Source organism: Oncorhynchus nerka, linkage group LG11 (assembly GCF_034236695.1).
Source record: "Oncorhynchus nerka isolate Pitt River linkage group LG11, Oner_Uvic_2.0, whole genome shotgun sequence".
In the NCBI taxonomy this organism is placed as follows: domain Eukaryota; kingdom Metazoa; phylum Chordata; class Actinopteri; order Salmoniformes; family Salmonidae; genus Oncorhynchus; species Oncorhynchus nerka.
In genome coordinates this window covers 27,911,087-27,932,167 of record NC_088406.1, presented here as the reverse complement: position 1 = coordinate 27,932,167, position 21,081 = coordinate 27,911,087, and the positions used below count along the sequence as shown (strand labels likewise).

At 42.4% G+C, this 21,081-nt stretch overlaps 1 protein-coding gene across 2 annotated transcripts in view; it reads right to left on the bottom strand.

Moving 5' to 3' along the window:
- Positions 1 to 21,081, bottom strand: part of LOC115136640 (CUE domain-containing protein 1-like) — a 50,834-nt gene that overhangs the window by 4,938 nt on the left and 24,815 nt on the right. For both annotated transcript variants that reach the window (XM_029672225.2, XM_029672226.2), the window contains exons 2-8: positions 18,793 to 19,485; positions 12,227 to 12,354; positions 7,964 to 8,090; positions 6,892 to 7,171; positions 6,500 to 6,571; positions 2,485 to 2,574; positions 2,233 to 2,326 (exon numbers count right to left, since the gene is read on the bottom strand). In XM_029672225.2, coding sequence (XP_029528085.2) covers positions 2,233 to 2,326; positions 2,485 to 2,574; positions 6,500 to 6,571; positions 6,892 to 7,171; positions 7,964 to 8,090; positions 12,227 to 12,354; positions 18,793 to 19,110 — 1,109 coding nt within the window. In that variant the 5' untranslated portion in view covers positions 19,111 to 19,485. The remainder of the gene's footprint in view (positions 1 to 2,232; positions 2,327 to 2,484; positions 2,575 to 6,499; positions 6,572 to 6,891; positions 7,172 to 7,963; positions 8,091 to 12,226; positions 12,355 to 18,792; positions 19,486 to 21,081) is intronic.

Below are 21,081 nucleotides of genomic sequence, written 5' to 3'. Positions count from 1 at the left end.
TCTCACCTCGTGGGGCATCAATGATCATGAGGAAGGTGAGGGATCAGCCCAGAACTACACGGCAGGACCTGGTCAATGACCTGAAGAGAGCTGGGACCACAGTCTCAAAGAAAACCATTAGTAACACACTACGCCGTCATTGAGAACTTGTTCTCAACTTGCATACCTGGTTAAATAAAGGTGAAATAAAATAAATAAATAAATGGATTAAAATCCTGCAGTGCACGCAAGGTCCCCCTGCTCAAGCCAGCGCATGTCCAGGCCTGTCTGAAGTTTGCCATTGACCATCTGGATGATCCAGAGGAGGAATGGGAGAAGGTCATGTGGTCTGATGAGACAAAAATAGAGCTTTTTGGTCTAAACTCCACTTGCCATGTTTGGAGGAAGAAGAAGGATGAGTACAACCCCAAGAACACCATCCCAACCGTGAAGCATGGAGGTGGAAAGGGGACAGGACGACTGCACCGTATTGAGGGGAGGATGGATGGGGCCATGTATCGCGAGATCTTGGCCAACAACCTCCTTCCCTCAGTAAGCGCATTGAAGATGGGTCGTGGCTGGGTCTTCCAGCATGACAACGACCCGAAATACACAGCCAGGGCAACTAAGGAGTGGCTCCGTAAGAAGCATCTCAAGGTCCTGGAGTGGCCTAGCCAGTCTCCAGACCTGAACCCAATAGAAAATCTTTGGAGGGAGCTGAAAGTCTGTATTGCCCAGCGACAGCCCCGAAACCTGAAGCATCTGGAGAAGGTCTGTATGGAGGAGTGGGCCAAAATCCCTGCTGCAGTGTGTGCAAACCTGGTCAAGAACTACAGGAAACGTATGATCTCTGTAATTGCAAACAAAGGTTTCTGTACCAAATATTAAGTTCTGCTTTTCTGATGTATCAAATACTTATGTCATGCAATAAAATGCTAATTAATTACTTAAAAATCATACAATGTGATTTTCTGGATTTTTGTTTTAGATTCCGTCTCACAGTTGAAGTGTACTTATGCTAAAAATTACAGACCTCTACATGCTTTGTAAGTAGGAAAACCTGCAAAATCGGCAGTGTATCAAATACTTGTTCTGCCCACTGTATATATATATATATATATATATATATAAAACAAAAATAAACAGAAATAACTTATGTACAAAAGTAATGAAGCTGAGGGAATGAAGCTGAGGTGCATCCTGTTTCCATTGATCATCCTTGAGATGCTTCTACAACTTGATTATTTCTGCAGCATTGAAGGGCCCTGAGAACCCAGTGGCCTCAATCATTGTGTAACCTTTATTTAACTAGGAAAGTCATCATTCTTAAATGGAATAAGTTTGGAACTCCACCAATTAGGCCAGACAGAAGCCACTCCTCAGTAAAAAGCACACGACAGCCTGCTTAGAGTTTGCCAAAATGCACCTAAAGACTCTCAGACCATGAGAAACAAGATTCTCTGGTCTGATGAAACCAAGATTGAACTTTTTGGCCTGAATGCCAAGTGTTAAGTCTGGAGGAAACCTGGCACCATCCCTACGGTGAAGCATGGTGGTGGCAGCATCATGCTGTGGGGATGTTTTTCAGCGGCATGGACTGGGAGACTAGTCAGAATCGAGGCAAAGATGAACAGAGCAAAGTACGGTGAGATCTTTGAAAACCTGCTCCAGAGTGCTCAGGACCTCAGACTGGGGTGAAGGTTCACCTTCCAACAGGACATCGACACTAAGCACACAGCCAAGACAATGCAGGTGTGGCTTCGGGACAAGTCTCTGAATGTCCTTGTGTGGCCCAGCCAGAGCCCGGACTTAAACCCGATCCAACATATTTGGAGAGACCTGAAAACACTCCAACCTGACAGAGCTTGAGGTCTGCAGAGAAGACTGGGAGAAACTCCCCAAATACAGGTGTGCCAAGCTTGTAGAGTCATACCCAAGAAGACTCGAGTCTGTAATCGCTGCCAAAGGTGCTTCAACACAGTACTGAGTAAAGGGTCTGAATACCTCCGTAAATGTGATATTTCTGATGTTTATTTTTGATTTAAAAAAACGATTTAATACATTTTAGAATAAGGCTGTAACCTAACAAAAGGTGGAAACCTAACAAAAGGGGTCTGACAATTACCAAAGGCACTGGACATCTGTATTATACAGTATGTGGTACGTGATCATTGAGTTCTATAAAACACTGCAAAATGGAACCCATCTAATGTTTCTGATTGGAAATTAGAATCGACTGGCAATGAAGGATACGACTGGTGCTTCAGGAGCGTTCTTCTTTTTAACTTTCTTCTCTTTGTCTTGTCAGAGAATGATCTGGCGATTTCAAACAGCTTCTTTCTTGTTGCTAGGTGGGAGAGACAACAGTATCATCACAAAATAAATTACCAGAACAAAGGATTGTAAAAAGGGTTTGCCTAAGTATGCTGTTTTCTTGATTGAGTTAGTTAACAAGCCATTGCCAGAAAGACACGAGATGCTAATAATGTGTAGAGGTTGTCTTACATTTGCCCATGTGTTTGAGTTTGTCTCTAAACATGGCGTCATCTGACACAGCAGTACAAGCCTCCATCGACCCTGACGCACAGTGCTCTCCTGGAAACAAAGAAAGAAGTTGTAAAAGACAAACATATTATGCACACACACACACACACACACACACACACACACACACACACACACACACACAAACAACATGTGCTCACACATACTGTACGAACACAAGAACACACATGCACAAATAATGAACCTGGGTAGTCAACCAACAATTTACTTCAACCATTTTTTATTTGACCATGTAAAGTCTTAATTGGTTACTATAGTTGTCGTAAAAAAAAATATCTGTGAACTTTAAGACTTGATGGAATCTAAACAAAACTTGTAGTTTAAAAAAAATGTTTTTACTAATTGAACAAAGATAAATTATATAAAGAATGATAGTAAAAATCTCTGGAGTACTTTAAATGAAATTCCTGGCAAAAAAAGCTAACTTGGTACCAACCTTCATTGAAACGGATGGCTTGTTCATAACAAAACCCTTGGATATTGCCAACCATTTTTGTTGACAAGATTTGCTAACTTAGGCATGACATGCAAACAACAAACGCCAAGCCTTCATATTCATGCATAACGGACCAAATAATGAAAGTCAAGCCCTGTAGTTTTGAGTTCTGCAAAGTTGGTGTGGAAGAGGTGAAAAACTTGTTGCACTCTATAAATAAGGACAAGCCCCCCGGTACCGACAACATGGATGGTAAATTGCTGAAGTTGATAAAGGAATACATGTTTGCACCTTTATCCCACATCTTCAATTTAAGCCCAGAAGACAGTGTGTGCCCTCAGGCCTGAAGGAAGGCAAATGTAATTCCGTTGGCCAAGATTAGCAATCTCAAACTAAAAAGCATAGTTTTTTGGACAAATCACCCACTCAACCTTATCTAGGATCTATTATTGAATAATGTGGCGATTGAGCAAGTTGAGGAGACTAAACTGCTCGGTGTAACCCTAGACAGAAAGTTGTCATGGTCAAAACAATTTGACTCAATGGTTTCTAAAATGGGAAGAGGTCTGTCAATGTTTTGTCACACCTGAACTACTGCCCAGTTGTGTGGTCATGTGCGGCAAAGAAGGATATATAGTACCAGTCAAAAGTTTGGACACACCTACTCATTCAAGGGTTTTTCTTTGTTTTGACTATTCTCTACACTGTAGAATAATAGTGAAGACATCAAAACTATGAAATAACACATTTGGAATGATGTAGTAACCAAAAAAAGTGTTGTACAAATCAAAATATATGTTAGATTTGTAATTATTCAAAGTAGCCACACTTTGCCTTGATGACAGTTTTGCACACTCTTGGCATTCTCTCAACCAGCTTCATGAGGTAGTCACCTGGAATGCATTTCAATTAACAGGTGTGCCTTGTTAAAGTTAACTTGTGGAATTTCCTTCTTAATGTGTTTGAGCCAATCAGTTGTGTTGTGACAAGGTAGGGGTGGTATACAGAAGATAGCCCTATTTGGTAAAAGATCAAGTCGATATTATGGCAATAACAGCTCAAATAAGCAAAGAGAAACGACAGTCCATCATTACTTTAAGACATGAAGTCAATGCGGAAATCTTCAAGAACTTTTAAAGTTTCTTCAAGTGCAGTAGCAAAAACTATCAAGCGCTATGACGAAACTGACTCTCATGAGGACCACCACAGGAAAGGAAGACCTAGAATTACTTCTGCTGCAGAGGATAAGTTCATTAGAGTTACCAGCCTCAGAAATTGCAGTCCAAATAAATGCTTCAGAGTTCAAGTAACAGAAACATCTCAACTAGAGGTCAACCGATTATGATTTTTCAACGCCGATACCGATACCGATTATTGGAGGACCAAACAAAGCTGACCGATTAATCGGACAATTTTTATTTATTTATTTGTAATAATGACAATTACAACAATACTGAATGAACACTTATTTTAACTTAATATAATACATCAATAAAATAAATTTAGCCCCAAATAAATAATGAAACATGTTCAATTTGGTTTAAATAATGCAAAAACAAAGAAAGTAAAAGTGCAATATGTGCCATGTAAGAAAGCTAACGTTTAAGTTCCTTGCTCAGAACATGAGAACATATGAAAGCTGGTGGTTCCTTTTAACATGAGTCTTCAATATTCCCAGGTAAGAAGTTTTAGGTTGTAGTTATTATAGGAATTATAGGACTATTTCTCTCTATACGATTTGTATTTCATATACCTTTGACTATTGGATGTTCTTATAGGCACTTTAGTATTACCAGTGTAACATTATAGCTTCCATCCCTCTCCTCGCCCCTACCTGGGCTCGAACCAGGAACACATCGACAACAGCCACCCTCGAAGCAGCATTACCCATGCAGAGCCAGGGGAACAACTACTCCAAGTCTCAGAGCGAGTTTGAAACGCTATTAGCGCGCACCCCGCTAACTAGCTAACCATTTCACATCGGTTACACCAGCCTAATCTCGGGAGTTGATAGGCTTGAAGTCATAAACAGTGCAATGCTTGAAGCATTGCGAAGAGATACTGGCAAATGGCACGAAAGTGCTGTTTGAATGAACGCTTACGAGCCTGCTGGTGCTTACCATCGCTCAGTCAGACTGCTCTATCAAATCATAGACTTAATTATAACATAATAACACACAGAAATACGAGCCTTAGGTCAATAATATGGTAGAATCCGGAAACTATCACTTCGAATCAGTGAAATCGGCCCTAATTAATCGGCCATTCCGATTAATCGGTCGACCTCTAATCTCAACATCAACTGTTCAGAGGAGACTGATTCAATCAGGCCTTCATGGTCAAATTGCTGCAAAGTAAACACTACTAAAGGACACCAATAATAAGAAGAGACTTGCTTGGGCCAAGAAACACGAACAATGGAGAATAGACCGGTAGAAATCTGTCCTTTGGTCCGATGAGTCCAAATTTGATATTTTTGATTCCAACCACCGTGTCTTTGGGAGACGCAGAGTAGGTGAATGGATGATCAGGTGTGGTTCCCACCGTGAAGCATGGAGGAGGTGTGGGGGTGCTTTGCTGGTGACACTGTTGGTGATTTATTTAGAATTCAAGGCACACTTAACCAGGAAGGCTACCACAGCATTCTGCAGCGATACGCCATCCCATCTGGTTTGCGCTTAGTGGAACTATAATTTGTTTTTCAACAGGACAATGACCCAACACACCTCCAGGCTGTGTAAGAGCTATTTGACCAAGAAGGAGGGTGGTGGAGTGCTGCATCAGATGACCTGGGCTCCACAATCACCCGACCTCAACCCAAATGAGATGGTTTGGGATGAGTTGGATTGCAATTGGTTCCAGAACAGAGCAGCATGTATTCCATGAAGATTTACATAGAGGGTGAATGTCAGTGGTACGCATGTCAAAGTTGAGGAGGGATTGACTGCATCACTATTGGTCTTTGTGGGAGGTGTTGATGGGTTAAAAAGGTACTGAACTGTCTGTTCAAGCAGTTGGAACACCGTTAGGACATGCAGCCAGAGGTCTCTTCACAGTCTCCAGGTCCAGAACAGAGGCTGGGAAATGCACAGTAATAAATAGAGCCATGACCCAGGTAACTCAAGCTAGCAATACAACCAAATAAAAAAACAGATAAAAGAAAACCTTACGGAACGACGGGGACTGTGAAAAGACAGACACTTAAAAAAATCTATTTTGTATTATTATGTAATGTTATGTATATCACAGTTTCCTGGCAGTGGCTAATTGGGGATCCTAATAAAATACTCAATTAATCACTCCAGAGAAAGCTATTTATTGTGTCAACAACTACTTGGAAAATATTTCACCAAACCTAGTTTTAGCAAGTGATAAAGATAGGTGGTTAGATGTGGGATGTGATAAAGTGAAGTTATCAAAACAAACCAAGTCATTGAAATGAGTAGGCCTATTGTGTGTTTGAATAAGAATGAGCACCCACACACACATTTACTGGTGAAGCTTATGAATGATATCTACCTGTTGTGGAATTCTCCATGTGAGTGGATGAATGATTGGACTTGGATTTCTTTGATTCATACTTCAAGCGATCTAAAACAGAGAAAGCTGGATGTTATGATGCAATACGAGACACTAAGAAACATTGATGAAGTGGGACATGGTTCCCAAATGTATACTATTGTAGGATGAAGCATCATAAGATACAAAAGGGACTTTGCAACTAGCATATCATGAAAGAAAGAGGAGCATTTTCAACAGTGGCTGACTTGCTCCAGAGAAAGCATAAACTTGACTACTGTACTAGCCTACTGTGTCCTGAACATGTATTGAGTGTGTTAAAGTATATCATGCAGGTGACCATGTATGCATATATCTGTATGTGACACACACACACACACACGCATGCACACCTCTCTCTAGGGCGACGAGGAACTCGCGGTTGCGCTGCAGCTCCCTCATGAACTCCTCGTTCTGGAGGAACAGGGCGATGCGCTCATCATCCAGGTACTGTTTCAGTTTACGCTCTTGCTCCGTGCCTGCCCCCTCCATGCCCTCGGCACCACCTGGCCCTCCAGGGGCCCCTAGGGCTCCACCAGCCCCTGGCCTGGAGATACCTCCCTGGGCCGTCTGCTGGACGATGGAGGACAGAGAGGAGGAGGAAGAAGGCTGGGACAGACTGCTCTGTGAGCCCTAGAGGAGGAGAGATGGAGAAAGAGAGGTTTAATTTAGTTACTATTGATTTCTGTAAGCAGGATGTCACTCTGCTGTTAATGATGATGTCATTATGGGGCGGCAGGTAGCCTAGTGGTTAGAGCGTTGGACTAGTAACCGGAAGGTTGCAAGATCGAATTCCCGAGCTGAAGAGGTAAAAATCTGTTGTTCTGCCCCTGAACAAGGCAGTTCCTAGGCCGTCATTGAAAATAAGAGTTTGTTCTTAATTAACTGACTTGCCTTGTTAAATAAAGGTAAAATAAAAATAAGTAGGGGTCTCCCGAGTGGCGCAGAGGTTTAAGGCTGTGCCACACTGGGGTCGAGTCCAGGCTCTGTCGCAGCCGGCCACAACCGGGAGACCCATGGGGCAGAGCACAATTGGCCCAGCGTCGTCCGGGTTAGGGGAGGGTTTGGCCAGTAGGTATGTCCTTGTCCCATTGCGCACTAGCAACTCCTGTGGTGGGCCGGGCGCAGTGCATGCTGACACGGTCACCAGGTGTACGGTGTTTCCTCCGACACATTGGTGCGGCTGGCTTCAGGGTTAAGTGGGCATTGTGTCAAGAAGCAGTGCGGCTTGGTTGGGTTGGGTTTTGGAGGACGCACGGCTCTCGACCTTCGCCTCTCCCGAGTCCGTACGGGAGTTGCAGCAATGAGACAAGACTAACTACCAATTGGATACCATGAAGTTGGGGAGAAAAAAGGGTAAAAAATAAAAAATGTCATAGAGCTAATGTTTTTTTGTGTGTGGTTTTCTTCACATCTACTGTGTACCTGTATACTGTCCAGTTGCTGTGGCAGGATCCGCAGGAAATCATCTGGAAGGTTGCCAAGCAATGGCGGATTCCAGTTCCTGAAGCTGCGGACCTGCCGGTGACCTGGAGGTGGCTGAGCCTCGAACCTAGGTCAGACAAGGGTCAAAAAAAGGTTAGGGTCAGACTAGATAGAGATTCATATGCCATGTCATACTATAATTAAACTAAATGCACACGTCATACATTGCGTACTGATGCTGTGAAAAGTAAGCAATGCATGAAAACACAAATAGTAATGAATGTCTGTTTGTCTTTACAATAAAATCATCTTTGAGCAGCAGTCACCACATTTAACACATTACTTTGTACAGTCCAAGAAATCAATAACTGACTTCTAAATAATGCCACTTTATTATCCTGTATTTTATACCATCTACTGCACCTTGCCTATGCTGCACGGCCATCGCTCATCCATATACTTATATGTACATACTGTATTTTATACCATCTACTGCACCTTGCCTATGCTGCACGGCCATCGCTCATCCATATACTTATATGTACATACTGTATTTTATACCATCTACTGCACCTTGCCTATGCCGCACGGCCATCGCTCATCCATATACTTATATGTACATACTGTATTTTATACCATCTACTGCACCTTGCCTATGCCGCACGGCCATCGCTCATCCATATACTTATATGTACATACTGTATTTTATACCATCTACTGCACCTTGCCTATGCCGCACGGCCATCGCTCATCCATATACTTATATGTACATACTGTATTTTATACCATCTACTGCACCTTGCCTATGCCGCACGGCCATCGCTCATCCATATACTTATATGTACATACTGTATTTTATACCATCTACTGCACCTTGCCTATGCCGCACGGCCATCGCTCATCCATATACTTATATGTACATACTGTATTTTATACCATCTACTGCACCTTGCCTATGCCGCACGGCCATCGCTCATCCATATACTTATATGTACATACTGTATTTTATACCATCTACTGCACCTTGCCTATGCTGCACGGCCATCGCTCATCCATATACTTATATGTACATACTGTATTTTATACCATCTACTGCACCTTGCCTATGCTGCACGGCCATCGCTCATCCATATACTTATATGTACATACTGTATTTTATACCATCTACTGCACCTTGCCTATGCCGCACGGCCATCGCTCATCCATATACTTATATGTACATACTGTATTTTATACCATCTACTGCACCTTGCCTATGCCGCACGGCCATCGCTCATCCATATACTTATATGTACATACTGTATTTTATACCATCTACTGCACCTTGCCTATGCCGCACGGCCATCGCTCATCCATATACTTATATGTACATACTGTATTTTATACCATCTACTGCACCTTGCCTATGCCGCACGGCCATCGCTCATCCATATACTTATATGTACATACTGTATTTTATACCATCTACTGCACCTTGCCTATGCCGCACGGCCATCGCTCATCCATATACTTATATGTACATACTGTATTTTATACCATCTACTGCACCTTGCCTATGCCGCACGGCCATCGCTCATCCATATACTTATATGTACATACTGTATTTTATACCATCTACTGCACCTTGCCTATGCCGCACGGCCATCGCTCATCCATATACTTATATGTACATACTGTATTTTATACCATCTACTGCACCTTGCCTATGCCGCACGGCCATCGCTCATCCATATACTTATATGTACATACTGTATTTTATACCATCTACTGCACCTTGCCTATGCCGCACGGCCATCGCTCATCCATATACTTATATGTACATACTGTATTTTATACCATCTACTGCACCTTGCCTATGCCGCACGGCCATCGCTCATCCATATACTTATATGTACATACTGTATTTTATACCATCTACTGCACCTTGCCTATGCCGCACGGCCATCGCTCATCCATATACTTATATGTACATACTGTATTTTATACCATCTACTGCACCTTGCCTATGCTGCACGGCCATCGCTCATCCATATACTTATATGTACATACTGTATTTTATACCATCTACTGCACCTTGCCTATGCCGCACGGCCATCGCTCATCCATATACTTATATGTACATACTGTATTTTATACCATCTACTGCACCTTGCCTATGCCGCACGGCCATCGCTCATCCATATACTTATATGTACATACTGTATTTTATACCATCTACTGCACCTTGCCTATGCCGCACGGCCATCGCTCATCCATATACTTATATGTACATACTGTATTTTATACCATCTACTGCACCTTGCCTATGCCGCACGGCCATCGCTCATCCATATACTTATATGTACATACTGTATTTTATACCATCTACTGCACCTTGCCTATGCCGCACGGCCATCGCTCATCCATATACTTATATGTACATACTGTATTTTATACCATCTACTGCACCTTGCCTATGCTGCACGGCCATCGCTCATCCATATACTTATATGTACATACTGTATTTTATACCATCTACTGCACCTTGCCTATGCCGCACGGCCATCGCTCATCCATATACTTATATGTACATACTGTATTTTATACCATCTACTGCACCTTGCCTATGCCGCACGGCCATCGCTCATCCATATACTTATATGTACATACTGTATTTTATACCATCTACTGCACCTTGCCTATGCCGCACGGCCATCGCTCATCCATATACTTATATGTACATACTGTATTTTATACCATCTACTGCACCTTGCCTATGCCGCACGGCCATCGCTCATCCATATACTTATATGTACATACTGTATTTTATACCATCTACTGCACCTTGCCTATGCCGCACGGCCATCGCTCATCCATATACTTATATGTATATACTGTATTTTATACCATCTACTGCACCTTGCCTATGCCGCACGGCCATCGCTCATCCATATACTTATATGTACATACTGTATTTTATACCATCTACTGCACCTTGCCTATGCCGCACGACCATCGCTCATCCATATACTTATATGTACATACTGTATTTTATACCATCTACTGCAACTTGCCTATGCCGCACGGCCATCGCTCATCCATATACTTATATGTACATACTGTATTTTATACCATCTACTGCACCTTGCCTATGCCGCACGGCCATCGCTCATCCATATACTTATATGTACATACTGTATTTTATACCATCTACTGCACCTTGCCTATGCCGCACGGCCATCGCTCATCCATATACTTATATGTACATACTGTATTTTATACCATCTACTGCACCTTGCCTATGCCGCACGGCCATCGCTCATCCATATACTTATATGTACATACTGTATTTTATACCATCTACTGCACCTTGCCTATGCCGCACGGCCATCGCTCATCCATATACTTATATGTACATATTCTCATTCACCCCTTTAGATATGTGTGCATTAGGTAGTTGTTGGGGAATTGTTAGATTACTTGTTAGATATTACTGCACTGTCGGAACTAGAAGCACAAGCATTTCGCTACACTCGCATTGACATCTGCTAACCATGTGTATGTGACTGAATCTCTTAGCTGGTGGTGTGAAGCAGAAGAAATGTGGACATGATCTTGAATCATAGAATCTTGGGCTTGAAGAAAATTCAAATACATGGAGGTTTGTTATTAACTGGTCCAGTGATACACAAGCACTAATTACACACACACACACACACATACATACATACATACACACCAGCTTGAGACAGCATTGCAGTCCTTAAAACGGCCGCCAGGTGGAGCATTGACTAACAATAAGAGCATGTGGTCAACTGTGACATCAACAGACCTCTGCTCCTAATTCAGAGCATGTAAATCCCAGAGCCCCATAGAACCACTTCCTCTGGGCTTTAAAAAGAGTACAGGCTAGGGGATTGCATGTGAACAAAATGTCCTGTTGGGTTTTTTAAAACCCGCATCCTTCCTTCCTCCCTTTCATAAAGTAATCAGTATTCATGTTTGAGATGCACATATTCTATACAGGATTAAAGGATTACCACTCCGGGCAATTCTTAGATCTGTTGAACTGTATAGTATAGTACAGAGAAGGCTAGTGGGAGGCTGGTATATAGGAGGACAGGCTCATTGTATTGGCTGGAATGGAATGGTACCAAACACATCAAACACATGGAAACAATGTGCTTGACACAATTCTTTCCATTCCAGTCATTACAATGAGCTTGTATGAACTTGTCCTATAGCACTTTCCCTCCAGCCTCCTCTGATAGCATGACAATTTACCTTGGTGGAGGAGTGGGCGGGGCCTCTGGGTACTTCCTGTCATAGATGTGCATGTCATAAGTGGGCGGTGAGTAGACAGGAGGCGGTTCCTCGTCAGAACTGTCTGGTTCTAATGTCCTCTCCAGAACCTGGCCCGGGGAATGGAGGAGAGCAAGAGAAAGATAGAGCATGTCCCTGATCAATAACATTCATACACATTTATCCATTTAAAATCAGTCACGTCAGTTAGATAAATAATTTCAGTTTTAAGAAAGAAGCTGGTTAGGTTAGTGTCTGATACGGTAACTTGAGCACACAAACAGCATTACTTTTAGGCATTAGTGCTGCCTTTACTATTTTATTCTAGTGAGATGAGATGGGTTGCAGTTCCTTTCTTTTCTGTGTGTGGTAGTGGTACATAATGTATTATTTATTATTGATTAATACCTAGACTACAACAAGAACAGGATGGGAGGGAGGCCAGCAGAGGATGTGGACCAGCGGTCCCCAATTACATTCAGCCATGGGCCCATTTTTCCTTGAGCAGATGGTCAGAACATAGCTATAAATCATTTGTAGACTGCAAATTAACCGCAAGAATCCCAAACATATATAGTATTTTACAAAAACATAATCATTTCAAACCTTTATTACAGTTGGGATATGATCACATATGCCTTTCTATATATGCGTGTGAATACTTGTGAACATATTTCCTAAATAAAGAAAATATTTGCGCTAAACTTCGGTGATATACCGTATACTGGGGCATTTAGACATACAGTTGGTATGATTTTCAAAAGCGTAAATCATACCGTCAGCACGTGCTACACCACTGCTTATAACTAACTATAAGTGAACTATCATAGATGTGCCAAATAAATGACATCCAGCTCAGGGCTTCAGCTTTGCATTTGGTTTGCTAACTTGCTAGCTAAGTGGTTAGATGGCAAGATCAAGCTTCTTGCTTACAGCAGAAACAAATCCGTCCCTTTCCTGGATCAAGATCCATGTTGCCCAATTTATTTTATTTAAGATATAGCTGTCACGCCCTGACCTTAGTATTCTTTGTTTTCTTTATTATTTTGGTAAGGTCAGGGTGTGACATGGGTGATATGAGTGTTTTTGTCTCATTCTAGGGTGTTTGTACTGTCTAGGGTTTTTTGTAAATTTATGAGGTTGTTTTCATCTAGGTGTTTATGTTGGTCTATGTTTGCCTAGATTGGTTCTCAATTAGAGGCAGGTGTTTATCGTTGTCTCTGATTGGGAACCATATTTAGGCAGCCATCTTCTTTGGGTATTTCATGGGTTATTGTCTATGTGTAGTTGCCTGTGTCAGCACTCGTTATCATAGCGTCACGTTCGTTTTGTTGTTTTTGTTTAAGTGTTCTTTGTGTTTTTCGTCATTTAATAATATAATGGATTCACACCACTCTGCACTTTGGTCCGCTTCTTACGACGATAGTGACAATGGCGTCTTTTGTGGGCACTTCCGGGAATACCGTATACCTCAGTATGTTACAGAAAGGATAAGTTATGGTACAGACAGTATGGTATTTCAGTTAAGAACACATTCTTATTTTCAATGACAGCCTAGGAACAGTGGATTAACATTCTTATTTAACTTAACCTCGTTAACTGCCTTGTTCAGGGGCAGAATGACAGATTTTTACCTTGTCAGCTCGGGGATTCAATCTTGCAACCTTACAGTTAACTAGTCCAACGCTCTAACCACCTGCCTCTCATTGCACTCCACAAGGAGCCTGCCTGTTACGCGAATGCAGAAAGAAGGTAAGTTGCTAGCTAGCATTAAACTTATCTTATAAAAACAATAAATCAATCCTAATCACTAGTTATCTACACATGTTTGATGATATTACTAGTTTATCTAGCGTGTCCTGCGTTGCATATAATCGATGCTATTTCGCGAAAAAAGACTGTCGTTGCTCCAACGTGTACCATTATTTTTAAACCTGCATATTTAGTTAATATTGCCTGCTAACATGAATTTCTTTTAACTAGGTAAATTGTGTCACTTCTCTTGCAACAGAGTCAGGGTATATGCAGCAGTTTGGGCCGCCTGGCTCGTTGCGAACAGCGTGAAGACTATTTCTTCCTAACAAAGACAGCCAACTTCGCCAAACGGGGGATGATTTAACAAAAGCGAATTTGCGAAAAAAGTCGTTGCACGACTGTACCTAACCATAAACATCAATGCCTTACTTAAAATCAATACATATAAGTATATATTTTTAAACCTGCATATTTGGCTAAAAGAAATCCAGGTTAGCAGACAATATTAACCAGGTGAAATTGTGTCACTTCTCTTGAGTTCATTGCACACAGAGTCACGGTATATGCAACAGTTTGGGCCGCCTGGCGAACTAATTTGCCAGAATATTACGTAATTATGACATACCATTGAAGGTTGTACAATGTAACAGCAATATTTAGACTTATGGATGCCAGCCGTTAGATAAAATACGGAACGGTTCCGTATTTCACTGAAATAATAAACATTTTGTTTTCGAAATGACAGTTTCCGGAATCGACCATATTAATGACCTACGGCTCATATTTCTGTGTGTTATTGTTATAATTAAGTCTATGATTTGATATTTGATAGAGCAGTCTGAGCAGTGGTAGGCAGCAGCAGGCTCGTAAGCATTCATTCAAACAGCACTTTAGTGCGTTTTGCCAGCAGCTCTTCGCTGTGCTTCAAGCATTGCTCTGTTTATGACTTCAAGCCTATCAACTCCTGAGATTAGGCTGGTGTAACCGATGTGAAATGGCTAGCTAGTTAGCGGGGTGCGCGCTAATAGCGTTTCAAACGTCACTCGCTCTGAGACTTGGAGTAGTTGTTCCCCTTGCTCTGCAAGGGCCGCGGCTTTTGAGGAGCGATGGGTAACGGTGCTTCGAGGGTGGCTGTTGTCGATGTGTCCCTGGTTCGAGCCCAGGTAGGGGCAAGGAGAGGGACGGAAGCTATGCTGTTACACTGGCAATACTAAAGTGCCTATAATAACATCCAATAGTCAAAGGTATATGAAATACAAATCGTATAGAGAGAAATAGTCCTATAAATACTATATAACCTAAAACCTCTTAACTTGGAATATTGAAGTCTCATGTTAAAAGGAACCACCAGCTTTCATATGTTCTCATGTTCTGAGCAAGGAACTTAAACGTTAGCTTTTTTACATGGCACATATTGCACTTTTACTTTCTTCTCCAACACTTTGTTAATGCATTATTTAAACCAAATTGAACATGTTTCATTATTTATTTGAGGCTAAATGGATTTTTATTGATGTATTATATTAAGTTCAAATAAGTGTTCATTCAGTATTGTTGTAATTGTCATTACTATGGTATGGTTAAGACAGTATGCTACAGAAATGGTATGACAGTATGATACAGTATGGTATAGGAATAATATGACAGTATGGTACAGTGTGGTATGTGGTATGGTACAGATAGTATGGTACAGAAAGCGTATGACAGTACGGTATGGTACAGAAAGGGTATGACAGTATGGTACGGTACAGAAAGGGTATGACAGTATGGTACGACACAGAAAGGGTATGACAGTATGGTACAGAAAGGGTATGACAGTATGGTATGTTATGGTACAGAAAGGGTATGACAGTATGGTACAAACAGGGTATGACAGTATGGTATGGTACAGACAGTATGGTACAGAAAGGGTATTACAGTATGATATGATATAGACAGTATGGTATGGTACATACATGGTATGACAGTATGGTACAGAAAGGGTATGATGGTATGGTACAGACAGTATGGTACAGTATGGTGTGGTACAGAAAGGGTATGACAGTATGGTACAGTACAGAAATGGTATGACAGTATGGTGTGGTACAGAGAGGGTATGACAGTATGGTACAGTACAGAAAGGGTATGACAGTATGGTGTGGTACAGAAAGGTACAGGAAGGATATGGGAGTATGGTATGGTACAGACAGTATGGTACAGTACAGAAAGGGTATGACAGTATGGTATGGTACAGAAAGGGTATGACAGTATGGTACAGACAGTATGGTACGGCACAGAAAGGGTATGACAGTATGGTATAGTATGGTACAGACAGTATGGTACAGAAAGGGTATGACAGTATGGTATAGAATGGTACAGACAGTATGGTACAGAAAGGGTATGACAGTATGGTATGGTACAGAAAGGGTATGACAGTATGGTATGGTACAGAAAGGGTATGACAGTATGGTACAGACAGTATGGTACGGCACAGAAAGAGTATGACAGTATGGTATAGTATGGTACAGAAAGGGTATGACAGTATGGTATAGTATGGTACAGACAGTATGGTACAGAAAGGGTATGACAGTATGGTATGGTACAGAAAGGGTATGACAGTATGGTACGGCACAGAAAGGGTATGACAGTATGGTATAGTATGGTACAGACAGTATGGTACAGAAAGGTATGACAGTATGGTACAGTACAGACAGTATGGTACAGAAAGGGTATGACAGTATGGTATGGTACAGAAAGGGTATGACAGTATGGTACAGACAGTATGGTACGGCACAGAAAGAGTATGACAGTATGGTATAGTATGGTACAGAAAGGGTATGACAGTATGGTATAGTATGGTACAGAAAGGGTATGACAGTATGGTACAGAAAGGGTATGACAGTATGGTACAGAAAGGTATGACAGTATGGTACAGTACAGACAGTATGGTACAGTATGGTATGGTACAGAAAGGGTATGACAGTATGGTATGCTACAGACAGTATGGTACAGAAAGGGTATGACAATATGGTACAGACAGTATGGTACAGAAAGGGTATGACATTATGGTACAAAAAGGGTATGACAGTATGAAAATGTGGATCAACCTTACTCTTTTCTTGGTGATTTGACAGTATTTTACGTCCAACATGATAACAATGCAGTGGATAGCATCCGTCTTATGTGCTCCTGGACAATTCTGCTATTTCATGTGTTTTGTTGTTTGTACATAAGGTCTCTACCATCAATTCCTATGAAAGAAAACTTTGGAACATCAGAACAGCAATCACTAACCTCAATTTGGACAAACATTTCTATGTTCTGCTTACTCCGGACCAGACCCTAATCCCCGGGACTCGAAAGGAAGGTGTGGCGAAAGAGAGGCAGGCGAGCCAGAACCCTGACGTGACTAGGTCAGCAAATAGACAACTACTGCTCTCTATTCAACTGGCAAACGTGCAACACTGGAGAACAAACTGGGTGAGATCCGTTCGAGACTATCCTATCAACAGGACCTGAAAAACTGTCAAATCCTACATTTCCGAGAGTTGTGGCTGAATGAGGACATGAATACACATCTTTCTGGCTTTTCTATGCATCATCAAGATAGGACTGCAAACTCGGGTAAGACGAAGGGATGATGAGTGTGTCGCTTTGTTAACAACAGCTGGTGTGTGAGCTCTAATGTTAAGGAAGTCTCAAGTTTTGCTTGGCTGAGTTAGAATACGTGCTAAACTGCAGACCATACTATTTACCAAAAGTGTTCTCATCCATATTTTTCGTAGCTGTCTATTTACCACCACAAACCAATGCTGGCATAAAGACCTCACTCAACGAGCTGCATAGGGCCATAAGCAAACAAGATGCGCATTCAGAGGCAGCATTTCTCATAGCCAGTGATTTTACTGCAGGGAAACTTAAATCCGTTTAACAATTTTTAGCAGCATGTCACCTGTGCAACTAGAGGTAACAAAACTCTAGATCACCTTAATTCCACAAACAGAAATGCATACAAGGCCCTTCTTTGCCCTCCCTTTGGCAAATCAGACCATAACACTATCCTTCTGCTTCCTAGCAAAAACTCAAACAGGAAGTGCCAGTGACTCGTTCAATATGGAAGTGGTCCGATGAAGCGGATTCTATGCTACATGACTGTTTTGCTAGCACAGATTGGAATATGTTCCGGGATTCATCAGATAACATTGATGAGTTTACCACATCAGTCACCGACTTCATTAATAAGTGCATTGACGACCTTGTCCCCAGTGGCCGTACGTACACACCCCAACTAGAAGTTATGGATTACAGTCAACATCCGCACTGAGTTAAAGGCTAGAGCTGTCGCTTTCAAGGAGCGTGACACTAACCTGGACATATAAGAAATCCCGCTACGACCTCTGACAAGTATTCAAAACAGGCAAAGCATCAATACAGGACTTAGATCGAATCTTACTATGCTGGCTCTGATGCGCGACTGATGTGTCAGGGCTTTCAAACTATCTTAGATTACACCGGAAAACCCAGCCACGAGCTTCCCAGCGACATGAGCCTAACAGACAAGGTAAATGTCTTCTACGCTCGCTTCGAGGCAAGCAACATTGAGCCATGCATAAGAACACCAGCTGTTCTGGACGACTGTGTGATCTCGCTCTCTGTAGCCGATGTGAGGAAGACCTTTAAACAGGATGCATACTCGGAGCATGTGCTGACCAGCTGGCAAGGATCTTCACTATGGCGTCTCAAGATGGACAAACAGTACTATTGCCATTTTTATTTTTTAAGTGAAGAGAGTCAGTGACCCTGCACTGACTGACCTCTGGTGGGATGCTGTCATCGGAGTCAGAGCTGTCATCTGATCCCTCTCCGTCAATACTCATCTGGAGGAGCTGGTCGATGGTGGCGTCCACCGCCCCGTTGTTGGAACGCAGGACGCACTCGATGACCTCGTAATCCATGGTGGGGAACATGATCTTGAAGTCCTCCATGGCCTGGTTGAACTCCAGGCGCCGGACTTGTCGGTTAGGCCGGCTGTTGTTGAGATCTCCTGGGGTGGAACCACCACTGCCTCCCCCTCCTCCTCCACCTCCCCTGGAGCCTCCATTGCTGCTGCTGCGCCTGAACAGGCTGGTCATCTTGCTGCCCTGACTGGTGCTACCACCTAGGGGTTAGGAGGGCACCTAGACACTCACCTCGCACCCTTAATCCTCTACCTTTCTTGCCTTTCTTTCTTTCTCTCCCTTTATCACTACGCTCCCGTCTGATTGTGTTTCTCTTGGCTCACAGTCTCATCATACCACCACATGGATGGCAGTCCTCTGAATGGAGCGGAAGAATCAAATGCTCTTTCTTTTTCTCTTCCTCAGCTTGTTATTAAGCTGCATCCAGCACGGCTGGCTGTAGAGAAGGGGGTCTTTGGTTTGTGTCCACTCCTCAGTCCCGTCACCAGTTTCAGGTCCGGGGAGCGCCAAATTGGGGGACCTGCATCTCTGGTCTAAAACAGTCAGCACCTAAGAGGGAGATAAGGAGGATGGGGGGGGTGAATGGGTTAGCAAAGCTACCATGTTTCTGTAATACGCACAGTTAATTGCTCCTTTAATTAACAGGCACCTAGGCTCTACACAGAAGCAGTCACCTAGGCTCTACTGAAAAGAAATCACCTAGGCTCTACTGAGAAGAAATCACCTAGGCTCCAATCCCAATAAAGCACCTAGGCTCAATACAACTATGGGCTAAAAGGCTACAGCCCCAGAGCCATTGAAATAGAATTGTAAGTCGCTCTGGATAAGAGCGTCTGCTAAATGACTTAAATGTAAATGAATAGGGAAAACTGACATGGTTCCACAAGATTTGACATGGCCTTGTCCAAGAGGGTGTCTCATGGGGAAAGATAGACTGCGTCCCCACTCCGCCTTTCTGCTCAACCTTACCAGGCATTACCATGGCAACCCAGACAACGTCTGTAGACTAAACAGTTGGCATTTGAATGAAAAGGTGAAACTTTACATGGCCAGCACTGTAGGAGAATATCATATTTTGAATCACGTTATACGCCTATAATCCGACTCACCAACAAGGCTAGGATATACAGTTGCAGTCTCACTTTCCAGTTTCTAAAACAAAGCCTGTTTCTTTCTCCCAGGGCCAAATAAGAGCCATAGAGGAACAAACGTTCTGCCAACTAGGACTGAAGGAGGAACCCAAACATTGGCCTACACACAGCCAGTCCAGAGAAAGTAGGATGGATGGCCAAGCTGCTGCTAACAGAAGCCATGAATTTGTGTGCCACACACACTAATCTATACAACGAGCACAAACTGGTGCCCAGCTTAACCCCCAGCTTACTTTGGACGATATCAGGCCATGGCAGATTAGTCTAATGGACATCTATGAGACCAACTAGACCACTGACTGACTGACTGACTGAGATGCTACTGGAACGGTTGGGTATGGACATGGAGGGAGTGACAGCTGCAGCAGAAAATCAACCAGAACCAGTCAGCCACCACAAACCAGGACAAGCGCTCGAGAGCAGTAAAACAAAAACATGCAGCAAGAGCAAAGAAAGGTACCATTGGTCAATGAGGATTATCCACATGAAGATCTGTGATGCATTTGGCATGGGCTTGCTTAGCTGTCCCTTTTTTTCTCTCTGACACAATTGAAGGACCTTGCGAGAATTAAGCCTGATAGAGACAAAGAGTGTCAATGTGTCTGGATGACCTTGGACTACTCAACTGATGGACTGCTTTTTCATAACCAGCAAACAATACATGGATATAAGTGAATTGATTTTTACTGGGGATTCACTTGACATTGACACAAACAGATATTTCTTTCATGGCATTCAACCACTGTGAAATTCTTTCCATTTAACCATTAATCCACCACTAAAGCGAAGGCGGACAGTTTTTCAAAAACCACAGAAATGTGTCAGATGAATATCAAGGGAAACTCCAAACAGTCAGTTTCAAAATGTTTTGAGCTTAGACCCATTCTAAACCAATGGCTTGAAAATTAAGTATCATGTAACATACTAGTCTGTGACCTATTGACCTTCCGACTGGACATCTATCAGCTCTCTGGATGTTGAGCATTGTCTGACA